At 51.6% G+C, this 19,554-nt stretch overlaps 2 protein-coding genes across 2 annotated transcripts in view; one reads left to right on the top strand and one right to left on the bottom strand.

Moving 5' to 3' along the window:
- LOC144953332 (uncharacterized) overlaps positions 1 to 19,554 on the bottom strand; it is a 446,639-nt gene that overhangs the window by 171,800 nt on the left and 255,285 nt on the right.
- LOC144953325 (uncharacterized) overlaps positions 1 to 19,554 on the top strand; it is a 378,709-nt gene that overhangs the window by 127,014 nt on the left and 232,141 nt on the right. Inside the window, exon 5 of the mRNA XM_078883889.1 lies at positions 16,928 to 16,939. Coding sequence (XP_078740015.1) covers positions 16,928 to 16,939 — 12 coding nt within the window. The remainder of the gene's footprint in view (positions 1 to 16,927; positions 16,940 to 19,554) is intronic.

Raw genomic sequence — 19,554 nt, 5'->3', positions numbered from 1 at the left:
GGGGGGAGGAAGGGACAGACGGCCTCAACAACAACTGACATTCGCCACTAAGTGGCGGTGACGTCACCACGTCGCTTGTGTCGGGCTATGTCCATGTTGAGGCCACGTGAAGTGTCGAACGCCTGCTGGCAGGAGGTCAGGGGGCAGACCCAGGTGCCACGGGTTGTCTGATTGAGATGACTTGCTGATGAACCACCTGTACCCCTACTGTGCCAACTTTCTGTGCTTTACCCACCCGGCGCTCTGCTCGTTGTTGTGAACGTCGCTTCCCCCCCCCCCCCTCCGTTATTTTTGGAGTGTGACTGCCTCCAACTGCCCAGTAGCGTCCTTCACGATCCTCCTCCACATAGGCCGATCTTGACACCACTGGTATCAGTCATCAGCAAGTCCACTCAGCTCCACATCCTCCTGTACCACATCACTCCATATCTTCTCTAGCCTGTGCCGTGCCCATTTAGCCCCCTCGATCTGGCCGAACAAAAGCTGTTTCGGCATGCGGTGGCTGGGCATGTGGGCTACATGACCCAGCCAACGCAGCCTTGCCTGCTGGAGGAGCTCACCGATGGGACTTTGTCCACATCTTTCAAGGATATGTGAGCTCCTCACACAATCCATCCTGGTTAAACCCAAGATGGATCGTAGGTAGGCCAGCCTAAATGTTTCTAACCGGCGAAGATGTTCCATTAGGGGGGTGACCATTTCACAAGCATAGAGAAGGGAGGGCATGACTGTGGCCAAGAAGACCTGAAGCTTCGTGCAGAATGACAGACCAGGTAGCTTCCACACAGCGTTACACACTCGATGAAAATATAATGCCACTCGCCTGATTCGGAGTGAACCCTCTGCTGTCAAACCGGAGCCAGTCATGAGCACACTGCCCAGGTATGGGAAACCATCCAATCTCTCCACAACTGCCCTATCACCAATTGGGAGTTGTGCGGGTGGAGTGTCCGATGGTGCAAAATACCCAGGCAGGTGCTTAGTTTTGGTGGGGCTGATAGTAAGTCCCCACCTCTTAGTAGCAAGCTCCAGTTTCAGCAGCAGCGCCTCCAACTCCTTCTCTGAGTGAGCAGCAATTACCAGATCATCAGCATACATAACATGGTTGAACAATAGGGAGCCATCTCTTAACCGCACCTGGGCATCGATCAGCCTCCCATTGTATCTGTACCAGATGGAAATTCCTCCAGTACAACTGACGTGGTCGAAAAAGATGTTAAATAATGTGGGAGCCAGAGGACATGCCTGTCGCACCCCAAAGTGAACAGGGAATGACCCCGAATCCCGGCCACATAGTTTTACCCGGATTCACTCACCATCATGAAGGTCTTTAATGATCATGAGCAGTGGGTCAGGGACTCCGAAAGCACGAAGAACAATCCAGAGCCCAGGCCTACTGATGGTATAATAGGCCTTGACCAGGTCAATAAAGCAGAGATGTTGGTCTTGTTGGAATTCCCTACACCCCTGCTATAGCAAATGGACAAAAAATATGGCCAATGTGCAGGACCGCCCTTTCCTGAAACCACATTGGGGCTCCGCAATTCTCTCCTCAGCGTGCCTGGCAAGGCGATGTTGAATAATCCTTGCCAGGACCTTTCCCGGCACACTGAGGAGTGAGATGCCCCTGTAGTTGTTACAATCTGTGCGGTCCCCCTTCTTCAAGAGGGGGAACACCAGGGTATCCTTCCAATCCTGTAGAACCAGTCTAGTGGTCCAGACTGTTGTTATGATGTCATGTAGTGCAGTCTGTGCACAAACGCCACCCTCTCTCAGCATTTCGATTGGGAGATAATCTATGCTCGGTGCCTTTCCTGGTCTCAGGCTCTGGATCGCCTTCAGTAATTCCTCAACAGATGGTACCTCAGCCAGCACCACAGTCTCAGCAGGGTCATCTCCACTTTGATCCACGATGTTTTCCAGACTGAGGGATTTCCACTCTCCCAGGACCTCACAGAAATGCTCAAAAAATCTGCAAATCTGTTCCTGAGGGTCGTAGATTGGATCACTGTTCTTTCCCCTAATGATGGTAATAGGTGTGGCGCTGCAGGTTACTTTTTGGATGGAATTAAAGAGCGATTTGTGATCGCAGGCCATTGAGGCATACTCCATCTCCTCAGAAACCCGCGACCACCAACTATCCTTGCAGCACCTCACGGCTCTCTGAACCTCTGAGCGAAGGCTGCGGTAAGCCTCTCTAATGTGAGATGCTGTAGACGATGAGAGTGGTCCTGTCGTTTTTGCTCAGCTAGCCTAAACACCTCCTCTGTCAGCCAGGGTCTCCGAGGAGATCTGGACCGTGTACCCAAAGCAACCACTGCAGTCGCATGAGTCACAATCCTAAACCTCGCCCATTTCCCCTCAACATCAGGAGGAGTGGGGGACGATGCCAACCCCAGCCGCAAGCGATGATGTAATTCTCGCTTGCAACTTTCATCAGCTAGCTGAGACCATGCCGCTATGAGTTTGAATGAGGTCCTGGGTGTACACCAAGGCCGTAATTATAATATATATTGGGGGGGACACATCCCGCCCAATTTTCAAATATGCTGAAAATGTCCCCCCAATATATTGCTAAAAAAACTATTTTGCTATGCTATGTAAATAAAATATACAAATTGCTAAACCTTGACCACAATATCTGGACTTGTCTTCATATAAATCAATGCGTAGATGTCTGTGCATATGATTGTGGTTATGGTTGTACTTTATTAATCCATAATCTCTGCCATTACATATGAAGTACCGGTAAGTACGCTGGACACCCAGGTTGAGGCACACGTATGTTTATTACAAGTTGTCGGTACAGGACAGCACTAGAGGGGGTAGCGGCCCCCTCACCCGGATAACTGGGGATACACCCTAGCTAATCCTGACCTACTCCCAAGTCCTCCACTAACGGGCTAGGGGAGGCTAACTGGCCCGACACTGGTGAATCGGGCTACGGTCTCCGGAGTCCCAGGGTACTGACCCTGGTTCACGGAACCACGCCTCTGGCTTGATCCTCCGCAGCCCTGACAAGGGCGGCGTCGAGGGGAGTCCAGGGCTTCTAACTAGGAGATCTTCCTTCTTCCTCCTTCGTTCCCAGACTGAGCCACGAGCTCTCTCTGTCCTCCCCTTTTATACCCCCCCGTCAGGATCACAACCCCCCAGGCTGCCTGATGCGGACGTCGCTGCGGGCACCCCCCCCGTGTACTCCCGGAGCTCCGCCCACTGTGTTTAGTCCCCGTTGGATCCCATGCACCTACAGCCCTCCCGTAACAACCCTACATCACTCCCCCCATTACAGCTCGCAGCCGTCCCGGCTGCAACAATTCCAATAAAGGAACATTTACCCCTCAACCCCGTGTGTGCCTCATTTTTTTTCAACAAAATGCAAATTGAACAACAACAACAAGAACAACAAGAAGAACAAGCACACCCCCGAAGGGAATGTCCGACGCACCCCCCCCCCGTATAAATACGAAATCCGTAAAAGCGCGTATATACAACTAGCCAGGAACTCCCCCAGCACACACAGCACACCCACGACACACAACGCACCCACAACACACACACCCCGCCCACACACACAACACAACACACACAATGTGGCAGGAGCGCACCACCGACGCAGCATACAGTAACCATGACACGTGAAATAAAAAAAATTTCTTCTTTTTGTATATTATAAGAGTCTGCGCATCTTAGCGCGCGTCCTTGCCGCAGGCCCGTCACACGGGGCAACCCCGGACGGCGGACCATCCGGTGGCGGCTGTCCCTTTCGAGATGAGGTCGCGATTGAAGTGGCGCGACCGTCGGCATCACCCGTGTGGGTTGTAGGGCATGAGCCCGTCATTCCCGGTGCACCTGTGGGTGGGACAGCCGGCAACACATCAGGCGAGAGCAGCGACGGACCCTCCGAGTCGGTCGACCCCCCACATGCTTGGCCCCGCGCGTGTGGAGTGGGCCCTCGCACCGCAACAAACGGTTTTAGCCTAGAGGGGTGTACAAACCACCGGCGCCTGCCCCATTTGATTCGAACGCACTGAGGCCTCAAAACCTCGACAACCTCGACGGGGCCCCGCCACGGGCGCACGAGTTTAGAGGAGGTCGCGAGTGGTACCTGGGGACAGTGCAGCCATGCCCTGTCCCCCGGCTTCCACTGCAGCACGTGCGCGCGAGCCAGCCTGAGGCGCTCGTTCGCCTTTTGACGCCTGTCAGAATTTAGCCTCGCAGCATCCCGCGCCTCAGTCAGTTTGTCAAGGTTAAATTTAACGTGTTCATCCAATTTAATTTTACCCAGCGGCGCGGGGATCTGCAGCTGTGCCGAAACAGGTGGGTCGGGTTCGCGGCCATACATAAGAAAGAATGGTGAAAATCCCGTCGCAGCATGGGGAGCCAATCTGTATGCCGCTAGAACCCCTTGAATTTGTAAGTCCCAATCAGTCTGTGAGTCCGAGACTTGCTGCGACAACATAGACGAGATGGTGCGATGCAGACGCTCGACCATCCCGTCCGTTTGCGGGTGATAAGGAGAGGTTCGAATTTTTTTCGTTCCTAGGAGATCACAGACTTGTTTTAGGAGTTTCCCGGAAAAATTTTTACCCTGGTCGGTCAGCAACCGCTCCGGAGCACCTTTGTCCATTACATAACCCTGGACAAAGGCGTCGACGATGGCTGCTGCCGACTGATTTGGCAGGGGCCAGGCCATAGGCCAGCGCGTAAAATATTCGACCCCAGTAAGCAAATATCTGTTTCCCCTGGGGGTGGCGGGGAATGGCCCCAGAATGTCGAGTGCGACCAGTTCATTTACTCGGGAGACCTGGATGGACTGCAAGGGCGGGTTCGACTCCCGTGCCGGTGGTTTGCGCTGCGCACACATAGGGCACGCTGCCAACAGATCAGTGACATCCCTTGTCATGCCTGGCCAAAAAAAATTCAGCTGGAGCAAGGCGAGAGTTTTCTGGGTCCCCAGGTGGAGGAGGCGCTCATGCGCAGCCCACACCACCTTACCCCGTAATCCCGAAGGGACCACCAGCCGGTGACGGTGGGATTTGCTGTCCCAATGCATGAGCAACCCTGCGTGCATGCCCCAAGCGTCGGCCTCACCCGTCCCCCGCCCCCTCTCCCCGGCGCGACGACGCAACGCGAGGAGGGAGGTATCCTCCATTTGGAGGCGCCCCCATTCATTAACGGGCAACCCAAGCAGGGAATCTTTCCCCTGTTCCGCGATATCAATGGTGACCAATGTTTCGTCATTGGCGGCGGCCGCCAGGACCGGATTCATCATGTCCCCTGCCGGCTTGCAACGCCCAGACCCCAGGAGGCATGCGCATTCGGAGGCGGTTGGCATCCGTGACAGAGCGTCAGCGTTGGTGTGGCGAACGCCCTTACGGTAGGTGGTTTCGAAATCGAAATCCTGGAGGACCTCCAACCATCGGGACAATTGTCCCGATGGCTGTTGAACCTTCAGGGCGTACTGCAGTGCCGCATGATCTGTGCGGACGGTGAAACGCCGACCGTACAGATATGGGCGATACTGTTGGATGAAATAGACAATTGCCAACAGTTCCCTACGGGTGACATAATATCTTTGCTCCGCTGGAGACAACACCCGACTGCCGTACGCAACCACCCGTTCCACGCCGTCAACCACCTGGGAAAGCACACCTCCAATACCCGTGTTGCTCGCGTCGGTGTCGAGCAAAAACGGCCTAGAAAAATCTGGGTAAATCAGGGGAGGAGCCTTTACCAGGGCGTCCCGAAGGGAGCAGAAAGCAGCTTCCTCCTCCTGACCCCAGTGGAACCGAACCCCTTTAGATGTTAACGCGTGTAGGGGTTTGGCAATCGTTGCAAAATTAGCGACGAAGCGTCGGTAATATGATGCGAAGCCAATAAAACTCCTGACCTCTCCCACCGAGGTGGGAGTCGGCCAGGAGCTGACACACTGCGTTTTGGCGGGATCGGTAGCAATACCCGAGCGCCCTACGATGTGCCCCAAATAACGCACCGACTCGCGTAACAAATGGCATTTCTGGGGCTTAAATTTCAAATTAGCAGCCCGCATCTTTAGGAAAACCGCCCGCAACCTCTGGAGATGTTCATCAAAAGTTTTACCAAAGACAATAACGTCATCCAAATAAATCAGGCACGATTCCCATTGCAATCCAGCCAAAACCAATTCCATCAATCGCTGGAAAGTTGCCGGCGCTGAGTGTAAGCCCATCGGCAACCGGTTGAATTGGAACAGGCCGTGCGGTGTACGGAAAGCAGTTTTAGGCTTAGAATCATCGTCCAGAGGAAGCTGCCAGAATCCCGAAAGTAAATCTAGTGTGGAGAAGAATCGCGCTCCCGCCAAGGCGTCCAGCGATTCGTCCATCCGTGGGAGCGGGTATGCGTCGGCAACCGAAATTTTATTAAGGCGCCGAAAATCCACGCAAAACCGCAACGAGCCGTCCTGCTTTTTAACCAGGACGATCGGCGCTCCCCAAGGGCTGGTGGAGGGAGAAATGATGTCGGCGGCTAACATGTCATCAACAGCCGATTTGACATGGTCCTTTTCGGCGGGACTTAACCGAAACGGATTTTGGCGAATTGGCGCGCTGTCACCCGTGTCAATATGGTGACGCAGCAGGTGAGTGCAACCCAAATCATATTTATCCCGACTGAAAACGTCGGAAAATTCCCTCAGTAGCGTTCTAAGCTGTTGGCGCTCTGAATTTGTCAGGTCCGTCGATCCCGCACAAAGCGCGTCGAGCCACCCTTCATCGCTGTCCGAATGTGGGAGCATTCGGGAAGCAGTGCCAACATGGTTCGCGACAGGTTCCTCGCAGGGTACCGGCGTCGCGTGAGCGAGCACCGTCCCTTGAGGAACCACCACTGTCTGCGACCCCACATTGAGGACCGCGATGAAAGGGTCCTCGTCCCCTCTTACGACGGTCTGGGCCGGAATCAAATTAGGTGCACTAACCCCGGCCCTAGACGGTCCCAGCAAAACACCCTGATCCCCTACGCCCATAGCGAAGGGCTTACGAAGTTTCAGAGGCACTAGCATTTGAGCTCCCGGCGGCACACTAACTGTTCTGACGACAAACGCCGGTACCGTCGCGAACGCCGTCCGAGCCGCCGCAGGGGAAGGCAGGAAGGCCATGCGTCGCCCTGACGGAAGCTCAATGCATCCTTGGTCGATCAAAATACGAATTGGCATTTTTCCTAAGAAATCCGTCCCCAGCAGGCACGGAACCGCCAGCGAGGAGGAAACGAAAATCGGCCCCGACAATTTGATGTCCCCGATACAAATTTGCGCGCGAATCTGTCCCATGATGCCCAGAGAGCCCCCGTTAGCGGCATAGAATGGGACGTTAACCGGCAGTAAGGGCCGGCTTTGTACAGGCAGAATATTGTAAATTAACTCCGAAATGATTGTCGCCGATGCCCCCGTATCGACCAGGATGCGTACCTCTACCCCGTCAATGTGTCCGACCACGGCCGACGACCCTGACGACGCGGCTACCACGCGATGGGCCAACACGGACCACTGTTTGGGCTCGATTCGAGTCCCCGCAGTGATCCGCGTTGGGCCGTCGCAACGCAACATCGGCCCCCCGTTCGTTGTGGTGCGAGAGTGTGCAACGGGTGGGTGCTTTGGCCAAACATGTGTGGTGCCGCGACTCGCCGGATCATGTTGCTGGAGCTTGGGAGGAGGAGGCCCGGCGTCCCGTCGAGGCGTCGTCCCGCGCTGTCGAGGCGAGCGGCACCCCAAGGCGACGTGGCCCCGAACGCCGCAGTTGAAACACCGCGGACCCCCCGGTGGAGACGATGGACGGTCGAACCGGCTTGAGCCGTCCCGGCCCGCCCGTGCTCCTTGCGCCTGTTGCCGTCGGTGGTCGACGGCGTAGAGCTCCTCCGTCTGAAGGGTGGCTGCAGCCACCGCACGCCCGGCCGATGCCCTGCTGGCTTTCCGCCGCAGGGACAGAAGGTTGGCGTGAAGGAGGCGCGCCGCCTGAAGAGAGGTCATCTCGGCGTCCTCCTGTGCGACGACAGCGATGTCCAGGTCGTCTGCCAGGAGGAGGATCTTCTCCGTGACCATCGCGTCCACGCCGTCGTCGTCCATATGGGGAAAAGCCGTTTTGGCCAGCGCCAGGAGGCTCGTCCTGTATGCCAGGGGCGACTCTTTTTCACCCCGCTTGCGGTCGTAGAACTGCTGTCTGCATTCTGCAGATGGTCCATAGACCCCAGCCAGCAGTTGTAGCGCCCTCGGCAGAGTAGAACGCTTCTCTCTTGGCGCCGATGTGAGGGCGGCGAGCGCGTCGGCGTCGAGGAGCGCCGGCAGCGCGCAGAGGGCTTCGTCGTCCGACCACCTAGCCATTTCTTGGTGGGCGATGAAGCGACGCTGGAAGCCGCCCCAGTCGCCCTCCGCGCCAACAAATTCCTTCAGCGGAGGTAGGCGTTGTTGCAGCGCAGCGTTCGCCTTGGAAGTCTGCAGGCTGCTATCCCCAGGACTCGGCTGTGCGTCGGCGCGAATGGCAGATGGAATCGCCTGTCGCAGCCGTGATGACGTTCCCGCCGCTGGCGATGATGCGGCTGTCCCAGCGAGAGCGGTGTCGGACCCAAGGTTTAGCCCGGCCACGCCCTCTGCAGCTGCCGTGGCGATGGCGGGAAATTCAAAGTTGGAGTCTTCCGAAATGGCGGGAAGGCGCTCCGGTCGTCGACTCCCCTCGCCCCGTGGTGGACCACCAGCCCCCAGCCGCGTGATGTTTTCCAGCGTGGCGGCAGCGGCATACAGCAGCTCCGCCAGCCTCTCGTGAGCCAGCCGTAGCGCGTCTGGCTGCGGCCCCTCTTCATGCCGATGCCCCGGCAGGAACGCGTCAGGCCCCGGCTGTACCATGTCTTGGTGAGCCGTCTCGGGCTCAACGATTTCAGCAGTGTCCTCGTCCGGCACTCTGGCTCGAGCTGTCTGACGTGTATCCATGTTCGTAATACTTCTGACCCCAGATGAAGTACCGGTAAGTACGCTGGACACCCAGGTTGAGGCACACGTATGTTTATTACAAGTTGTCGGTACAGGACAGCACTAGAGGGAGTAGCGGCCCCCTCACCCGGATAACTGGGGATACACCCTAGCTAATCCTGACCTACTCCCAAGTCCTCCACTAACGGGCTAGGGGAGGCTAACTGGCCCGACACTGGTGAATCGGGCTACGGTCTCCGGAGTCCCAGGGTACTGACCCTGGTTCACGGAACCACGCCTCTGGCTTGATCCTCCGCAGCCCTGACAAGGGCGGCGTCGAGGGGAGTCCAGGGCTTCTAACTAGGAGATCTTCCTTCTTCCTCCTTCGTTCCCAGACTGAGCCACGAGCTCTCTCTGTCCTCCCCTTTTATACCCCCCCGTCAGGATCACAACCCCCCAGGCTGCCTGATGCGGACGTCGCTGCGGGCACCCCCCCCGTGTACTCCCGGAGCTCCGCCCACTGTGTTTATTCCCCGTTGGATCCCATGCACCTACAGCCCTCCCGTAACAACCCTACACATACAATGAATCAATAAATGTAAAAAAGAAAAGTTGAAACAGAGCAATGTAATACAATACATTATTGTAAAAATTTAAATAAAAAGTCCATCCCATGTGTTAGTGAATTTTTTTATATTTTAGGCAAGAAATTAGTTTTCAAGATTTGGTCTCCCCCAATGTTGACTCCGTGGCTACGGCCTTGGTGTATACCTCCCACCGGAGTGGAAGAATGGCAGGCGCATCTTACAGATGACAAGTCGATGGACAGTGGGCAGATCAGCTCCACGGTAGGTCCTGATGTCAAGGACATGGGCCCGCATCCACTGTTCCATCACTATGTAGCCCAGCAGATGTTCTTTCTTGGACCCAGAATGCATCCATGATGTTGTGTGGATGCGCAGGTGCCGGAACAGCATCATGACCAACAAGATGACTCGATCCCGAGGGGCCACTTTAGCCAGCACCTGTGACAGGAGGTCATAGAAGGCATCTGACTCATCAGCCTTGCCTGCATCCCTCCACGGATGTTCGTCGTCGGTTGGGGCATAATTAACCATGACCACCACTCCTCGCCTCTGGTTGATGGAAAGGCGTGCCCAAAGTAGCCTGGGGTTTACAGCTTCCCACACCTCACTGCCACGCTCCCATGCCCCCTTCATTATTTTGTTCAGGAGAAGAGCCACTATCTGCTGTTTGGCAGTCTCCTGCCCCACATAGAGGAATGTCCTCTCCTCATGGTTGCAGGAGCCAGAGCCGGTCCACCGGACCTCCTGAATACCACAGAGATCCAGGTGGTACTGATCCAACTCCTGACATAGGAGTGGCAGCCTCTCTTCTGCAGTGAGCGTTCGAACATTCCACATGGCCATCCGAAGTGGCTTTTTGGTGTTTCTGGAGGAGCTCCGAGGGTAAAGTCTCCTGGCTCCGCCAAATGGGGTTTGGCCAGGAGACGTTATAGACGCCTATCCCCCCGGGGCATCCAGCACACGCTTAATACGTTTTTTGCATCGTAGTTTAGTGGTAGTTAATTGAAGGTGGAGGGGTTACCAGCTCTTCGCACCCATTCAGAGCCCCCATTTGGCCGCTGTGGTGGTTACAAACGCCATGAAGGGAAAGGCCAATACAAATTGGACATCCCACCATTGCACTGCCCACCACAGCATTGCCATCCGGCACCACGAGGAGGTAGGGGGTTGTTTTTCCAGGACAGACAGCCTCACGCACACAAACACGTGCAGTCTCCTAAAGACCAGGTAGCCTAAACAGCGGTGGAGGTGGCCGAATCGTTGCAGAGACGGCTGTATAAGTGATGAATCGGCCGAGCCGCGGTGGAGGCAGTTGAACCACGGTGCAGTGGCATGGTATAGGGGTGTAGTATATTATTGCAAAATTTGGATTTGTCATAGGTGTGTGGGTGTTTCGTCAGTTGGTCTGGTGAATGTGAACGATTAGACTGATGGCTGGTTTGTGTCAGGTTAGCGGTGGTGATGTTTGATGAATGTCAGGAGAGTAGTGCATCTGGTGAGGGTCAGGTGGACTGGTAAGTGGTGTTGTGAAACCAGTGAGCAAATGGGGAAGATAAGATACCCCGATAGTACAAAAAAGACGTAGCATTCACAATTGTACAGTATTTCCAACGATTACTTTAATCTCTACTTTACAAATTATATTGTAGGTAACGCAATAGTTAATCCCCCAAAATCATAGTTTAATTGGTAATTTTAACATGAAAATAAATATGATAAAGGCATAATTTAAATGTTTTCATATGTATCAATGTTTATCTTTGTGCATCTCTATTCATCTCTGTTTGGGGCGCCACAGTAGCGAGGAGATGTGATCTCCCTCGCCTGGTACGCAGGAGCCTGTAGTCCTTTGGTATTGCCCTCCACATTTAGAAATGTGTGTTTAGATTATTTGGCTACTATAAATCCGAATATAGGTTAAGCTAATTTAATTAGCCACTATGTGTGACCAGGTCATCAATGAAAATAGCGAATAGCTCAAGTGGAATTTACCTGCTAATTTCCATCTCTGTTTTCATCTGTGCATTTCGCAAAAATAAAGATATTGCACATTTGTCACACACAGACCTCCCGCGTGAGACAAGGCATGCTGCTGCTGCCTTACATGAATGGGCAGTGGTGACAACGACTGTGGTCAGTTTTAGTCTCAGATTCACGAACAGCTGCGCTGGTCAGTCTGCAGCACTTAAGATATGGACTCAGTAAGCGACGCCAGCTGCATACTATGTTATTATTATTGCATGCGTTCAAATTACATGTTTTTGGAAGATGTTTGCACAGGTCATGCGAGGAGCGGCGTAGTCGTGGCGTCCGAGGGAGACAAGGTCGTCTTGAACTGCGCTCTGCCACGGAATGTGACAACCCGCAGTTTGGAGAGTATACAATGGCGAAAACACGACGTGAATGTGAGTTCGTGCGAAGAGTGAAGTCGCGATCGAGCGACATGAGTGCAATGTGAGCATTATGGGTGTCTGTAAGGGTTTGTGATTGATGCAGCTGGTGAGCGGTGGCCAGAGGTCACAACCGGGTACCCGATACCCGTACCCTACCCGATACCCGGCTACCCGTACCCGGCCGGGTACGGGTATCCATTTGCCACCCTGGTGCGGCCGGGTACGGGTAGACCGTGAGTCACTGGTGAGTAACCATTTGTCACTCATTTCGGGTAGGGTACGGGTAGGGAACGGGAACCCGTACCCGACCGGGTACGGGTACCCATTTGCGACCCTGGTGCGGCCGGGATATGGGTAGGGGTAAGGAATCAAAACCCGTTTGCGACCTCTGGCGGTGGCGCAGTGGTGAGTGCACCAGCGGGTAATTTCCCGCCAGGACCGATGTTTGATGTTACAATTGTTAAAATCGGGGATGGGGCGAGTTGTATATCCAGTAACCGCATTCAAAAGGTAAAAACACCGTTCCCGGTTTGCGGCACACATATGGATTTACAATGCAACATGTTCACTTTTTAACTGAGAAACGAAGGGAGTAGCCATTGTGTGATATGTAGCACATCGGACTCATCGATAGACAGGTCGCGTGTTTGGTACACCCACCCTTTCCAAGACGTCTAATTAGCGTGGAAGAGGAGGCCAAATACCCTCTAAAGAACCCTCTAGTGGAGGCGCTTCCACCAGCAGTGGCGCAAAGCGAGAAATTACAGGGGTGCACCTGTATCCTTTCAAATGAGATACGAGGATAAAATACCCCACGGCGGCTTTTGTACTGTGACGCGTGCGAACCGGTGCATTTGTAGTAGAGTTACCCACTCGATGTTCACAAACTGGGAGAGCTAATCGTTGACAAGGTTTTCCCGCTCAAACTAACGGTCAGGGTCTCACAAGTTGTGAGAGCTGACCGTAAACAAGGTTTTCCCGCGCGACCTAACGGTCAGGGTCAGATAGGGTGAATTGGGATCCTAAAGCAGATTGGGAACGACCAATCACAGGGTTCCACAAGGTGGCCGGGGATTGGACAACCCGGCCACGAACAAGTATAAAGCCAGAGCGCTCAGAGCTCTCGGGGAGTTCGACTACACGAAGACCCAAGACGGCGGAAGAAGCCTAGGACCCTGGACCAAGCCCTCCAGCCCTTATAAGGGCTAGGGTTCAGAGTAACCAGTGGTCGGGGAGACATCTCCCTAGGTCCAGTCAGAGGACACTGAAAGAGCGGGATATTAAGTAGCCTGTAGGGTGCCGAGGCTTGTACGTTCTGAGTGTAACGAGTGAGGGGACCGTATACCCCTCAGTGCATAGGGACTGTGTTCATAAGACGAATAAAAGTGTGTGCTACAAAAGACGTTGAAGAGTCCGTCTGTACAACACTACACATTCATTACTAAAATTCCAATTAAAACGACTGCATGTTCTATAATTTCGAAACTGGCAATCGACTAGGATACGTTTACCCTTTAACAAGTTGATTTGTTATCCATGATCCGCTGTAGCGGCCGGCGAGGAAGATGGGGCTATTCCCCGCTTCAGGGCGTTCTCACTCACACAAAAGACAAAGATCCCCCGTATAGCCTTAACAGACTGTTGGGGCAAGTGCTGTTAGCGAGCACCTATGAAGCCCGGCACGGTACACAAAGAGGTGGGTGGCCAGTACCACGCCCGTCCGCCTTTGTCTCCCTAGTGGCAATGTTTAAACACCGCACTTGGTAGTCATTTGAGGCTGACTCGACCTAGGGGAGGCCCAGGACCGGTTCAAATAATCGTCACTAGTGTTGGCCGTGAGCGAGAATTTTACTTGGGTGGCCGGGTTCGCAGCGCAGCGTACTGACTGCTACACTACCGCTCCCCGCTCCCTCCTCCCTCTACACTACCTCTCTCTCACACACATGCACACACGTGCGTACACCCGTGTGAGAGAAAGTTCGGAGACACGTGCACGTGTGTGCCTGTCCTCGCAGAGCGGACTCGCCGGTGGCGGGAACAGCTATGGGCGTTGGGAACCCAGTGCGCTGAGCATCTCCATAGGCGGCCATGAGTCAGCGGTGGAAATGTAAAATTCCCATTACGAAGGGGTGAGTAGGGGGGCAGTTTCCCATAGCCACTACCCAAGCTGCTGATGATGTTGTTGCTCTAGCTGATGTTCCTGCTCCTCCACTGCTAAAGATGAGGGAGGGAGCGGCGCTGCCGATCTCCTGTGTGGACATCTGATGAATGTGTGCGAGTACATTATACGTGTGCTCATATTCTATATATATAAAAGGGAAATTTGTGAAAATGTGTGTCTGTTTGAAATGTTTAGCATACTTCCCAACATGCAACAAACTTGAAATTTGGCATGTTGGTAGCTTCCAGACTGTATACAATGCAAAACGTATAAAAATATACTTTTGTATTTTGGTGGGGGGGGGGCGCAAAAATGTATATATTTTGCACGGCAAGTGAGCGGTGATGTCACATCTGTAATGTTACCCGCATGCGGAAGCGTTACGCAGTGTGCCTGCTGACGTCACGCACCCCCCCACCCTCCGCGTAAGTCGTGTATTAATCCAAGACAAGAATCCTAGCTGCTCGCTAAAACCACTTTCCACAACAGCATGTGAAGGCTATATTGGGAATAGTTGTCTTTGAATATATGTCACGTGTATGCTAAGAACCTTGTAGCCTGAATTTAAATCCATGGCTAACATCAGTGGCGAGCGACATTTGAATCGCTCCTGGGCACTCTCTTCACTATCCCGCACTGACCAGGGGTGAGGTAATGGTCACACAACCCTCATGTCCGAAAAGGCGTGCAGTGGCCTTCATTGACCAGTTGATTGACAAAACATAAACTGTATACAGCACCTTCAAAAACACTCAATCTACGTTCAGGGTGAGAACCAAATGAATTGTCTTGATGGTCTACACGTGTCATCTGCTTAGATCATTTACCACTCGAAGAAACTTGAAAAGCCATCTGTTTTTCATGGACTCGCCTTTACGGGGAACATATCAGATGGGAACGCTTCGATGGCTTTCCTCAACATTCAAGTCAATGATTCTGGGCATTACACTTGTACCCTGGAAGGGAAAAGCACTTCAATCGTCAACAACTTCTGTCTGGATGTCGAAAGAACATACACCACCACCACCACAGCAACAGGTATTGGAGACTTGTCTGTCTACACAAGCTGACACGCCCTACACGTCCATTATTTACCCAGGATAACTTCAGTAAGTCTCAGAACTTTTTCAGGAAGGCCTCGCATTAAGATATATGGATAATTCCATTAATGAGCGCATATAAATGTGAGCAGAAACTGGAGTTCCCGGAGAAAACCCAGGCATACGAGGGGGGAGAAACTCAGCGCTTCCGTCAACCTCGCTGAAGCTGTTGCTCCATATACGCCCAATGTACGTGCTGAAGAATGTTCTCTTTAAGCAAAATTTGGGTGTCTATATTCCAAATAATGGGGCAAATCACCATAGATGATGGCCTCAACTCGAATTGCCTCGATAGTGTTTTGAGAAAAATGTATTAGTGCACTGTAGTTGGCTATTCCCACCCATAATAGAGGTTTTTAGGTTAGATCATGTAAATATATAAATGTGTCGTTAAAACCCGCCACCACCCGACACAGCCAACTAGTAAGAGTTGTCACGTAAACAGAACATGCCAATTCGTCACTAGTACAGCACACCGGTGTGTTGGAGAGCCAAGCCACAATATTTACAAGGATTCATGTCTGCATTAACCACAATACTTGCAGTCAAAATGCAAACAAAAACACACTCTGATAATATATAAGGGGACAAACCCTATTATTATATTTTGGTACTGGCAAAGGAGGTATAATGATGTAGATGCTTACCCCGAGCCCTCATTACTTTGATAGTGCAGTGTCTTTAAGCTGTACGCCTTTTGGCGTCATTTGGTCTAGCACCAATTGAGACGAGGCTCAAAAGAAAGCTGTCTCTGGTGTGGACCGACCAGTTTCAAGGACAATGCCTCTATTATCAGTGTGTTTTTTGTTTGCAATTTGACTGCAAGTATTGTGGTTAATGCAGACATAAATCCTTGTAAAAAGGTTTCAGTTTTGTTGCCATAAAAAAGGAGAAAACCCCTATTATTATATTTTGGTACTGACAAAGGAGGTCTAATAAAGCAAATAATTATAACATTTTATATTTGAGCCTTGGCCTACAAAAGGTTGAATATGAAAGTTTTAAAGGATTCTGAATGTAAAAATGAAATTAATTTTAAAATGTAATGTTTGAGCACGTTTGACACGAAATCCAATACAATGTAAGGCCCGTTACTATTTCTCGTGATGTGACGAAATAGGCACTTGCTAAATTCTTAAAAAGAGCCTAGAAATTGCACGTTTTTATCAAGGCCTTGTCCAGCTTCGGTTAAGAGTGATTACAGGTTCTATTCCTGACTCGAGGGGTCGAGTTTGTACGTATGTTCTACCCTTGATTTGCATGAGTTTCCTCCAGGTTTTTCGATTTTCTCCCCATAGCTAACAAAAAAACATACGATGTAACCATTGTGGGCCAAACATCCCAATGCTACAAATATCCTGCAAGTTAACTCAATTGTGATCAAACACATAGCAACATTGCTTCCTGTTGATAAAAGCCTGGCAGGACCCTTCTGAAAAATAGATGAAACTCACTGAGACTTTCTTTGGTACCGAAGAGTAATAATACATAACCCCTGCCCTTTATTCTGTAACGCGGAAAATTGCCAATCAAGCTCCTATCATCGGTAAGATTGGAATCGCACGATAGATTTTTAAAGGTCCGTTCCCCATAGTAGTCCGTCCGTAGGTCTGGATGAACGAGAACGTTTCCTAAGTAAACATGCACACGTTAAAGTTTGTTTTTAATGTGAAAAAGTGAAATCGAGAAGCGTGAAGGGGAAGCTGCGTCGCTGATTAATTGGTCGGGCTTCCCGTATTATAGCCGATATTGAGTCTGAACATTTTGTTCATTTGAGCGTTTAATTGCCTGCTCAGAATCTACAGCCACACAAGCCCTGCACGTTGAGAACTACTGGAGTACGAGGATGACAGTGATCGTGGGAATCCCTGTGTTCGCCATCATCCTCATCGTCCTTCTCACATGGGGATACCACAAACATCATAAGACCGTTAGAGCTACAACGCAAAGGTGATGACCCATTGTCTGATTAAATAGTAATGCTACATACCGTATTCATATAACGTCGTCCACGTAAATTTAATTTCAAGACGCTGTACAATTTGTAATGTGATGCTTTCGAAATGGAGGCGCAGGAAATTACTGACAGACGCTCGGGAAGGCAGCCAAAACTGACGCTATTCACAACTGTCCAAGCTCTCTGGTCATATATTGGGATGTTTGGCCAACTCCAACATCAGCTAAGCGGTCAAAATCCGTATAAAAATGCTTCTGTAAGTAAACTGCTGTCAGTGAGCTAAGGATGATTAGCATAATCTCCAGCAACCACAATCGATGTAAATAGGAACCATTTTGAAGTTGCAGAGAAAACGTGATCTGGGCTGCACCTCAAATGCAGGGCTTGCTCTGCGAGTGAAATAACACTTACAGCAGTAGCAATGGTTTCTTAGTGTAGTCGTCATAAACAAATGTGACCAATGTAACTGCTCACTAAGCATCGCTCAATTATGTCACTTTCACGTCCCTGTAATGAGGCAGATAAAGATGGGCATCCAGGAACGAAGAGTGAACAATTTATATGTCAACAGATGTAAGTGGCCATATTTGGAATTATCTCGTGAAATGGATGTTACTTTCACCGTTACGTGGCAGTCATTATAATTACGATTAATGCATGTTTATCATTATCATCATCACCATCAGTTACAATCTATTTGCACTTTTATTAAGTGGATGTTAGCATTGAGACTGATGTATGGCTTTTTCTGATGACTACTATGCCCCACAGAAAAATGCAAGAGCGGCCATCACACATGCAGGAATATGCTAACATTGACAAGTCTGTAAGTATTATACCATTCTCCGTCCTCATACTTCAGGTTTTATTGAATTTATTTTAGAAAACTTCGTCTTCCTTTGGGGTATTTACTATTGACCATGTTCAGCGTCAAAGTCAAAGAATATAATTCCCATCTTGACAATTTACAATTTATGGTGACATTTTCCCGCTGTCAGCGGTACAATATAAAAAATATAGTCATATCTCGCTTAATGAGCATTCCTTCTACAATAATTTGGTGTTACGAAAAAAAATTATTGAGACTTATTTGTTCGCAAAACGTCGCAAAACGAGCAGATGTTCAGTTAGCAAGCGGAGACTGATCGATAAATATGCGTCCCGTGGCACAGGGGGCACCCGGTGGCCCACAGGTGTTTGTTTAGCTGGTCTCTTGTGCTGTGCCCGTGTGTTTCGTCGTGTGGGGGAAGGGAGCCTTATGGTGATTCTGTAACAAGTGGCTGGGGGGCGGACGGTGGCGCTTTGGTGAGCAGTGCCATGGGGGGAGGGCCATTTTCTATTGGCCATTCCCCTCATGGCGTTGGTCGCCACCACAGTGGCTATGAGGGGTTCTGGATTGGTGCGAGGGGCTGATGGCCCCTACACCTTGAAATGGATTACCACTAAACCACGAAAAAAATATCAAACGAAGCTTGTGTTGGAGGGGAACAGGTGTCTATGACGTCTCCTGGCCAAACCCCATTTGGCAGAGCCAGGAGATTAAATCCTTACCCTCGGGGGTTCCTCCAAAAACAGCAAAAAGCCACTGTGAGTGGCCACTCGAGGAGAGGCTGCCACTCCTCTGTCAGGAGCTGGACCGGTACTGCCTGGATCTCTGTGGTATTCAGGAGGTCAGGAGGACCGGCTCTCTCTCCTGCGATCATGGGGAGTGGACAGTCCTCTACTCGGGGCAGGAAATTGCCAAACAACAGGGAGTGGCTCTTCTTCTGAACAAATGAATTAAGGGGGCGTGTTAGTGGAGCGGTGAGGTGTGGGAAGCTGTAAACCCCAGGGCAACTTTAGGCTCACCTTCCCATCAACCAGAGGCGAGGAGTGGTAGTCGTGGTTACTTATGCAGCAGCAACCGGGTCACTGGAGTAAAGTGGACCACCGCAGAAGCACTAGAGAGATCGGCTGCAGGGGGGGAGAGAGAAGGGGGGGGGGGGGAGGAGGCGGGGCAGTTAGTGGACCCCACATCAGCACCCGGGTCACTGGAGTAAAGTGGACCACAGCAGCAGTACTTGAGAGATCGGCTGCAGGGGGGGAGAGAGAAGTGCTGCTGCGGTGGTCCACTTTACTCCAGTGACGCGGGTGCTGCTGCGGGGTCCACTTTCTGCCCCGCCTCCTTCCCCCCCACCCACTTCTCTCTCCCCCCCCTACTGCCGGGTCCTATATAACCTCGTGCCACAGCAGATCTCTCACCTACTTCAGCAGTTTTTTCTTGCTGTAATTGTCTCACCTGATGACGATTACTTGTGTTGCGATCGAAACGTCGTGATCTATACATTTTCTACCTACGTGACTTTACCGAAAGAACCAAAGCGTATGGATTCCTGCAGTCACAAAAGCTTCAAATCAAGATATTAGACATCTGTTTCGACCACG

The sequence above is a fragment of the Lampetra fluviatilis genome, chromosome 74, assembly GCF_964198595.1.
Source record: "Lampetra fluviatilis chromosome 74, kcLamFluv1.1, whole genome shotgun sequence".
NCBI lineage: Eukaryota > Metazoa > Chordata > Hyperoartia > Petromyzontiformes > Petromyzontidae > Lampetra > Lampetra fluviatilis.
Note: the sequence above shows the minus strand (reverse complement) of the source record. Positions and strands in the feature narration are given on the sequence as shown.